This window comes from Syzygium oleosum, unplaced genomic scaffold, assembly GCF_021117445.2.
Source record: "Syzygium oleosum isolate NSW1041296 unplaced genomic scaffold, Sole_v2.1 Sole_v2.07, whole genome shotgun sequence".
NCBI classification, from domain to species: Eukaryota; Viridiplantae; Streptophyta; class Magnoliopsida; order Myrtales; family Myrtaceae; genus Syzygium; species Syzygium oleosum.
The window spans coordinates 8,573,161-8,582,549 of NW_026607491.1; the positions used below are offsets into that span (position 1 = coordinate 8,573,161).

At 40.9% G+C, this 9,389-nt stretch overlaps 1 protein-coding gene across 4 annotated transcripts; it reads right to left on the reverse strand.

Annotated features, from left to right (window-relative positions):
- Positions 1–1,085: 1,085 nt before the first annotated feature.
- LOC115675296 (glucan endo-1,3-beta-glucosidase 14) lies at positions 1,086–5,161 on the reverse strand. 4 transcript variants are annotated; one of them, XR_008816975.1, is made up of 4 exons: positions 4,998–5,161; positions 3,425–4,452; positions 3,198–3,333; positions 1,086–1,453 (listed from the first exon to the last, which is right to left on the reverse strand). XR_008816975.1 is itself a non-coding variant. In XM_056313264.1 (3 exons), exons 1-3 carry the CDS (start codon positions 5,053–5,055, stop codon positions 3,277–3,279), a joined length of 1,143 nt encoding a protein of 380 aa, XP_056169239.1. In that variant the 5' UTR covers positions 5,056–5,161; the 3' UTR covers positions 2,672–3,276. The 4 variants fall into 4 exon arrangements, 1 of the variants encoding a protein (XP_056169239.1); XR_008816977.1 differs by lacking the exon at positions 1,086–1,453 and adding an exon at positions 1,535–1,837; XR_008816976.1 differs by lacking the exon at positions 1,086–1,453 and adding an exon at positions 2,672–3,059.
- Positions 5,162–9,389: the final 4,228 nt, after the last annotated feature.

Below are 9,389 nucleotides of genomic sequence, written 5' to 3' on the forward strand. Positions count from 1 at the left end.
ATAATGCCAATGGCTATTTTTGTGGAATTTTTGAGTTCCATTTGGTATTTTTCTTGATTTTTCACTCATTTTAGCCAAAAGAAAATAAGGAAAAATTCACGAAAATTATAAAAAATTTATTTTTGGTTTAGAATTAGGTTCCTAAGTATGGCCAAGGTTCCTAATCCTAATTTTGTGATTTTTAGAAAATTTAAAAAATGGGCTAAAAATCAAGTGTCAACAGCCGTCACCTGAGCCTGGCTGCCAATCATCGACGAGGCTTGGCGATGACTAGTGGAGGGAAAAAGGAAAAAGGAAAAGGAAAGAAAAGGAAAAAGCCGTAAAATTATTTAAAAAATTGTAAAAATTATCCACGTTACCGCCCGCCATGCCATGTAGAACGGCCGGTACTAACTATAACACCACGTCAGCGATTTTCGGCCAAAATTGGTCAGAATGACATGTAGAACGGCCGGTACTAACTATAACACCACGTCAGCGATTTTCGGCCAAAATTGGTCAGAATGACTAACTTGGCAAATCGTTAAAAGGTTTATGACTAAATTGGCAAATCATCAAAAGATTTAGGATTAAATTGACACAATTGAAAAGTTTAGAACTAAATTGGCTTGTTAAAAGATTTATGACTAAATTGTGCTACTTCACTGCCGTACAATAAGTTTAGAACTTTTTGGACAATTTTTCCATCGAAAAAGGGATCAACCTGCAATTCTACTAAACTGTATCTGACCCAGGATGGACTGGTGATGAGAAACTAGCCAATAAAGAGTAGGATCGTTGCTCGATTGAACCAGCTGGGCTGGTTGAGGGTCAATCACAGTGTGAACTACTAATGTACTAATGCCGCAAGCAATACAAGATATTGCTTTTTACGACAGAACCATTTGATTAGGCATCTCCTAAGACGGGCTTAAGAGATTTCTCAGCGTCTGAGTGTACAATGACTTGTTACAAGCAGCATGTGGGTTCCAATGTAGATCGTCCGCGACGATCAAATTGAAGAACGATAACCAAATGGTGTTTCAAAAGTTGAAAAAGCATATACGATGACGAATGAAAAGGCGAACCATGAGAAATCCACAATCTATCCGGTACTACTCATTGTCCATCTTATTGAATGAGGCGAAAATAATAAAGTCCATACGCCTCCAGGAAGGCAAAGACAAACAACGAAAGAGTTCAACCCTCTTTCACATCGGCGTGTCTCCCTCCCGGGAACGTGTTCGTACAAGATTGTATCGACCCCGCTATGCCCAACGCTGTTATTGTATAAGCTATGTCATGAATCAGTGTGTTAATTTCCTAGGATCCTACACTTTAGTAAGCAATTTTGTGTTTTTCGCTATAAACGACAGACGACGACGTACTAGTACACTCCTCAAGTTAAACATCTGTTGAAGCTGAATAATCTCCGCGGCTTTCATCTCGCAATGTGTAAACTCTCTGCAATCTCCTGCAAAAGAAGGGGATATAACGTTTTGATGGTTAGTGAAAACACAAGCAACAGAATATTACATTGCTAATGATCGATAAATAAAAAAAAAAGACAACTTTCTGCATTTAATTAAATCACTATCAAGTAGTGGGTGTCTCCTGAAGTCAAAGCTTCTTCCTAATTTGAATGATTTTTAGACTCTTGGTCCTGTGCACTTTACTGGTGTCATGACAAGGACATAAAATACAAGCTCAAAATGAATCATATATAAATGATCCTCCAGCAATATAATAACGACCCCAGATACGGGTAGGCATCACGTCATTATATTTATGGTGAATATTGAGGGACTTGTCTGTCTGTCAAATCTTATCCCTTTCTCTTTCAGACCATTGCTGGAATCTACAAAAGCAGAGAGCCAGATCACCCTGACGTAGAAGCCAGCAATCGGCACTTTGTGAATGGTGTGACTCAAGGGCGGCAAAAATGTCATTTCCCATTCCCATGTTCTGTTCTGTTGGTTAATGACTACAAGTTGAATCACATTGGATAACACCTTTGGAGGGAAAGCTCTACTTTGCTTCTGTTTTGACCTTTCAAATTCAACAAAGGCTGCATTCACCAGAGGGGGTTGTTGGGGTTTGTTTCCTTAGACATTTTTAGCAGGCAAGTGGTGATTGGCGAACTGTCTCTGGGTGTTCATGTATGACCTTTTCAAATTCCTGTCGATCGTTCATTTATGGGTTGGAAAGAGTGGGAGGGACCACAAAATTCTTGATATCTTGAAAATAACCCAAGTCGTATACCTTTTAAGGTTCTCAAGACACTTTCCAACTTAGGCTGCTTCTACAAAGAATTCTTATTGGAGACCAGAACAAAAGCATAGGTCATTACAGAGAGAGAGAGAGAGAGAGAGAGAGAGAGAGAGAGATTTGGAAGGAACTTAAAGACAACTGGGGAAGGGTCAAAGTTAGGGCCAACTTGGGGAAATAAAATAAGGCTGCAGACGGACGAATTCGGCCGACTATCTCGTTTTTCATGATAGAAACCGGCTTGGACTTTTGTATAGCTGAAGACAAGAAGAATTTTGCCCCATGAAGATTCACGAGCATGATAGAAAGTAGAGATAAAGGTGACAGAGACCCATTACCACATCTTTTCATACATGGTGATCAAAAGGAGGATTGAGCTTGTAGGGCAGAAATTTAAAGAAGAGAGGGCCATTACACGCGTATCTTTCATAAATAATGAATATAAGGAGATTGCGTTCCTATGGCAGAAATACAAAGCGGGAACAGTAAAAGAAAAAGGCCCGCCTATTTTGACATGCTAAAACAACCATAGCACGCTAATCTTATGTTTAATAGAATTAGCAGTCATGCTGAGCCAATCTACTGTATAATATGAATCCAGTTCTAAAGTCCTCTGTCACTGTAAATATGAATGCCGGGTCCACGAATTAGCCTGTCTTCAGAATCAAGTGAAGATAAAGAATACCAGCTATGTGCACCTTGAAGCAGATTTAATTCAAAGAAAATGAATGGGAAGTGCCTTTTTTCTTCCTTCTTAGTGCATGTTCCTCGAACTCGTCAAGATGCTAAGCCAGGAGTGAACTCCCATTTTACTAGACAAACATTTGATCATTCAATAGAGAGAGAGAGGAAAAAAAACCACGAAGAGTAACAAGTTGGATACTCGGCAATACTGGGCAGAGAAGATGATCAGCACAAATATAAATGATGAAATGCTCAGAAATGCTCACCTAAAAGGTTGGTTTGACGTGGAGAGAATCTCCAGATGTTTTGTCAAAATCTTTCCTTGGTAAACAGAGTAGCATGCTCTCAAATGCACATTAAGAATGTCACGATGGATACTAAAACAACAAAGAAAGGCAATACCTGCAAAAACACAGGAGCCGAAGAAAACATCATCAGGTTCTCATCTAGCTGTGATTGCCCAATAAATTAAGCAAGAAAATGAATGTCTTACTCTTGTCCCAGCCGCTGAGTATAGTTCTGGAAGATAAACTTGCAAGCCAACGTTATACACCGGAGTACCATCTGGATAGTAGAGTCCATAATTCCTCTCCGATGTCGGACCAGGCTTCATGTTCTCGTTAAATAGCGCGAACACGTATATGTCTATAGGCACCGACGGCTTAGCTGGGGTACCTTGTTTCTGCTCTATCCTCTGCAACAGATTCCCATTGTACATCTGTGCATTCTCCAGAGTAGCCCCCGGCTCATCAGCATCACCCTTGGACGGCCAACCTGTCTCAGAAATCCTGACGTCGATATCAGTGTGTCCCATTGCTTTAATAGCTGAATAAACCGCATCAATTTGAGCGTACAACATGTTATCATAGTGTAAGTTGGTGAGGGGATCGGTCAGCCCTTCGTTAGGCTGGAAAAGCACATAATTCAGCTGCACCTCGCTCGGATTATACTTATACGCAAAGTAAGGATACGCGTTTATGAGAAATGGAGTATTTATCTGCGACTGGAAATTCAACAGGGGTTGGAGGTACACGGCAAGATCTGGCCTGAAAGCACCTGCAGAGGGGGGGTATGAAGTAGCTAAAATATTGAGCGAATGCGCGGTTGTGACCGCGACTTGCTTACTCAGTCCAAGGTTGGAAAGGGATAAATATACAGTTTGCATCGCCGGGAGGAGATAAGTCATCCACTGGGTATTGTTGTCATTGAACACTTCGTTACCGACCAGTATGCAGGTGATCTGGGTTTGGCCAATGTAAGGTTGGACGTTCTGTTGGATCCAATCTTGGGCCTTGACGGGATCAGTCATATTCTGGAGATACTCATTGCCTAGACCTATGATGAATTCAACATTGGAATTGGAAAATGCGAGGAGGACATTAGGATCTGCATCATACAACTTTACTCTGCTGACGTTGAGGGATCCGAGGAGGGTGGCGACGCGAGAAGGCGAGGGCAGGTTGTTCGCTATTTGGCCATAATTAATCCCGAATTGGAGGCCCAGAATTTGAATTGCAGAATCTGAAACACAAAGGAAGAAACAGAGTCGGAACCAGAAGCATGTAAAAATGGAGAGACAGAGATCACCAGAAAACTATTCAAACCATCAAACCAGAATCTCCACACATCCATATTTGTTACTGGAGCAACTTCCCTTTCAAGAAGCAAACTTTCGTCACATCACATTAGTATGTGGGAATTGTTAGTGCCAATCTCGTCTCGCTCTCATCAAAATTTGGCACTACCAAAGTAAAAAAAAAAAAAAAAAACCGCACAGCTAATATGAAGTGAAATGAATCCATATTGATTTTTCCCTCAAAGCCCGGAAAGTATGGAAAACAAAAACGGTGATAAGATTAGCAAACGGAAGAAAATCTACCAGAGCCCAATCAAGAAAGCAACACGTGACCCTCATTTATCGAGTCTTTTCCGCTTTCTAAAAAGACAAGAGGGCTCGGATTTCCCGAAAGAAGAGCCATCTTTCTCACTAGCAGTAAGCAGCTGATCAGGAGGAGCTGAAAAGGCAGTGACAAAGACCAGCGGATGGGAAGAGAGAGAGAACGAACCTGAGAGGGAAAGGAAGAGGAGAAAGACGAGCCTGAGGAGTGCGGAAGAGGAAGCCATTGACGGGTTCTTGATCCCAGACACCTCCCGCCCCCGACACCCACCAAGAAAAGAAAAAGGGTGTCAGCAACTCTTCTGCAGCAACCCACCCTCCACGCAGAGACAGAGACAGAGAGGGAGGGCGTGGTTACGTAAAATTGCTGTCACTTCCACCAAACGATTCTCATCCCCCACTTTATACTTATTTCGCCAATGAAAAGATAAAGATAAAAAAAAAAGACAAGCTCTCTCTGCGGTGTGGATGTGTGGGGCAGCTTGACTTCTTTCTTGGAAGAGGCTCGCCGTGAAGCTTGATCTTCCTGCAATTTATAATAATACGATAGCGTCCTGGATGGGTTGAGATGGACGGAGACGATGATGGGATTGATCTTTGGGGATTTTGGTCGTACTTCAACAGGTGATTTTACCGACACAGTTCCACTCCAATTTCCCTTCGGACTTTGCAGTCCCATGTGCTTGCCTTTTTATATTTGGTGCCCCAATTACCGGGGAAAGATATCTCACGATTCGTTCCCATTTCCTTCTTTTTTTCTTCCGTTCGATCTTGTTCATAAATAGTATCCGTGTAGGTGCCGGACGTGTCGGACACCAACCCTTATTCGACATGCAAAGTGATAGACATCCAACACTAGGTTAACGCTCTGGAGATGCCAGCAACACGCGAGTCCAACATCCAGATAATAGAGGTGAGTATGGTTCCATGATAGAATATGAAACTTGAGAACCGGACCAGTGGGAACCTGTCGGTTTCAGATTCCAAGGTATGCAAGATCGGTTCCAGGTTCCAAAAATTGGAGAATCTATTTCGACGGGTAAGTTCAAGGCTCTAGGTAGGTGAAACCTGGAATATAAAACAAGTTTTTATGTTTTTCTTGGTCTTTCTCCATTCATTATATGCGAAATGATAGAAAGATTGGTCAATGAAGGCTTTCTATTGAGCGACGGATATGCTTTTTATTCCGATCGCTTTCCTTTCGCTACACCGCCGAGTTTGTAGAAAAAGCCCTAGCTTTTGAGCAACCAAAAGACAAAATAGACAAACGAGCTCATGATACCGACCGATTTTCTTTACTTTAATGGAAAAGTAGGTTTTCCACCTTCTGGCCAAGAAGATATTGCGTCAAGGATATTATTGGCCAACAGATATTTCATGGCGTCGGATGATGAGTGTATAATTTGGAACCACTAGTCTAAGCTTCAATTTTATGATTGAGACTTTTACTTTGTTAATGTTTCATATTCTTTATATGTCTAAATATAAGTTTTGATCAATGGATTATAGTAGCAAGTGGTGGTCATTAAAGGTAATGATTCACTGCAATCGTTTAATTAATAATACAGATGGGACCCGGGTAGACCTTGGAATTAACCTTAGAACCTGTGATAGGGTAGGTTCCAGGTTCCAAAAAATGCGGAACCTATTCCCACGGTAGGTTTTAGATTTCAAGTAGAACCTATACGGAACTTGGAACCACTTATCCTTATCAGACACACCATTCCGACACGCACAATTTAATTTTAAACATTTTCAATAAATTAGGGGTCAAAATGTAAATTCATTCCAGGCTTTTTTTTATTATTTATTTATTTGTTTATTTGAATCAAATTAATTCGATTGAAATAATCATAAAAATGATAATTTATCATGTATATATAAAAATATACATCTAATATACAATGTGTCCCAACGTGTCGGAATCCGCTATTTTTTGAGAAATGAGGTATTGACGTGTCGTGTCGTGTCGCGTGTCGGTGCTACTTAGTTATTTTCTACATTTTCGAGCCCATTTATTTCTCTACTTTTCGTATAAGTAGTCGTTATAGTCTTTTATTGACATTTCATTATAATTCAAAAACTTTATTTGACATTCGAGAAAATTATGTCCAATTCTGTGTCACGCTATTAGCACCTATTTAAAAGGGTCAATGCCACAAAGAGCCCCAAACTATGCTCACAACAGTCTTAGACCTGATCCACATTTATAACTTTCTTTTCACTTTCTCTCTCTCTCATCCCCACTTGATCTCGTGCTTGCTCATTTCGTGCTTTCATTTCAGTTTGGATACGAATTTTCCCAGATTTGGTTAAATTCGGAAATGTTTTAATAAATATGAATCGTGAGTCGCTAGATTTGTATTGAATCAAAACGAGTTAAATAGGTCAATTTGAATCGGACCATTTTTTACCCGACTCTACTCACCAGTTCGACGGTCGGCCCCCCCAGAGTCGACTCAGCAAGAACCGAGAAAGCCACCGGACTATTTCGGGAGTGGTACATGATGTCCGTTCGCACGTCTCCCAAGGACTTTCACCGATACATCTCAAATTAATTAAATTTCTTTTTTGTTTTCTTGTTGGCGGGGGGGGGGGGGGGGGTGGCTATGATTATAATTATTTTATCTTCTTTTGTCAATCGCTTTTTCAACGATCGCTAATTAAAATAATATTAATCGAGGAGAGCGATATTAAAATACGGCGGGAGTTGCTGCTGACGCGAATCTTACTAGATAACACGTGTTGGCGACCGACCGTCGCGGGGTGGGGGGGGAGGGGCGGCGGCTTCTTCCGTTCGCATCTGAGGAGGTCGGCGGAGACACCTCAGCAGCCGCACGCGCCATGGTCCCGCCCCATTAAAAAAAGTCGTACACTATCATCTTGATTTTTTTTAAAATTATCTTTTTTAGTAGAAAAAAATATAAATAAAAAAGGACGCTTTCTCCGGCTTACGCCGCTACACTTTTCATTTCTAATTTGGGACAAAATGCATTTTCTTTTTTGGAACTTTAAATTTGAAATGCGCATGATAACTATTATATATTTTTTTTATTTTTTTTATTTTTCTATTTCCGAGAAAAGATTTGGAATAGAAATCCGTTTGGTAATGCGATTTTAACTTTTACATTTTCAGAACACATTTTTAGTCCAGAAAAAAGGTTTGGAATAGAAATGAGAAGTGTAAATTTTCTAACTTTCTCTGTTTCTGGAACAAAAAGGGAAATAAAAACTCTTCTTTTCAGTCGCCCTCGCCTTTCGCCAGTCGGCTGCCATCGTCCCTCGCAGGCTGCACGCCACCTGCGGCCTACCGATGAATGAAAGAGAGCGTAAGAGGGATACAAATTTTTGTTATCAAACAAATTTTTGTTTCGGGAAAAGAAATTTTGTGTCGTTATCAAATGCATATCTCTATTCAGAAACTCGTCCAAGGAGATAGAAATTTGGGGAGAAAATGCGTACCCTTAGTGTCTCCCTCTCATCACCGGAGCTAATCTAAAATCTAATTGAAATTTGGGGAGAAAAAAAAACAAAAACGAGAATTTTAGAGAACAAAAGACAATTTTGTGGCCGCCATCTTAAGGCCTATAAGTCAAAAACTTGCCAAACTTGACATGCATGTTCAATTATTTAAGGTTATTCCACTGATTTGACCACGAAAATAGTAAAATGATTTTAGAAGTTAGGCGGTCAACGTGGATTGTTGACATTTGGTGCTATCAAACTCTACTAGCCGCACAAATGAGACCTAACTCACAAAAACATAAAATTTGGTTAAACACTTGCGACTATTAATAAACCCTCTTCGTCTTGTTTCATTTGACTTTTCATACGAGTAGTGGGAATACAAATCCAATTTTAGAGTATATATATAGTCAGCATGGGAAACATAATTCTAGTTTGAAAATATATGGTATCAAGTAGTGGAAAAAAAATAACCGGTTCTATTGGACCGGACCGGAACCCCCGGTTCCCAATTTTGAGAACCGTTCTCCAGGACCGGGCCGGAAACCGATCACCCCTAATTCTTAGGCAGCTAGTGAGTCAATGAAGCTAAGCCCGTGAATGACCATAATCATAGAATCAGAGATTTAAATGTTACATTACCTCGGTATAAATTAATGAATGAAATCGGTATACGGAAACACCTTAACTAAGTTCAGGCTATCATCCCACGCGTTCGATCCATCTATTGTCTTGATCTGTTTAACCATCTCTCTCGGAGCCTCCATAGAATTTTCGCCCCCTTTCCCCTCCATCATCATCCACCCCGCGCACGTCATCGCACGCTGCCGCCATCGTCAACCTAACACGCCAGTGCACGCCATCGGTGTCATCCACCACTCTTGCCGTCACCGGCCCCGACCACCACCTTAGAGCCTGCGTGCGTGCAGAGAGAGAGAGAGAGAGAGAGAGAGAGAGAGGGGTGATTGAGGGGACGAATAGAGACGAGCGTTCTCTTAATCCAATATAATGTCGCCACATGACACGAATTCGACTTTTTTTTTTTGTAAGTGTTTAAGTGGATGTGTTCGATTTTCTGTATCTTTGAGTGCAAGCA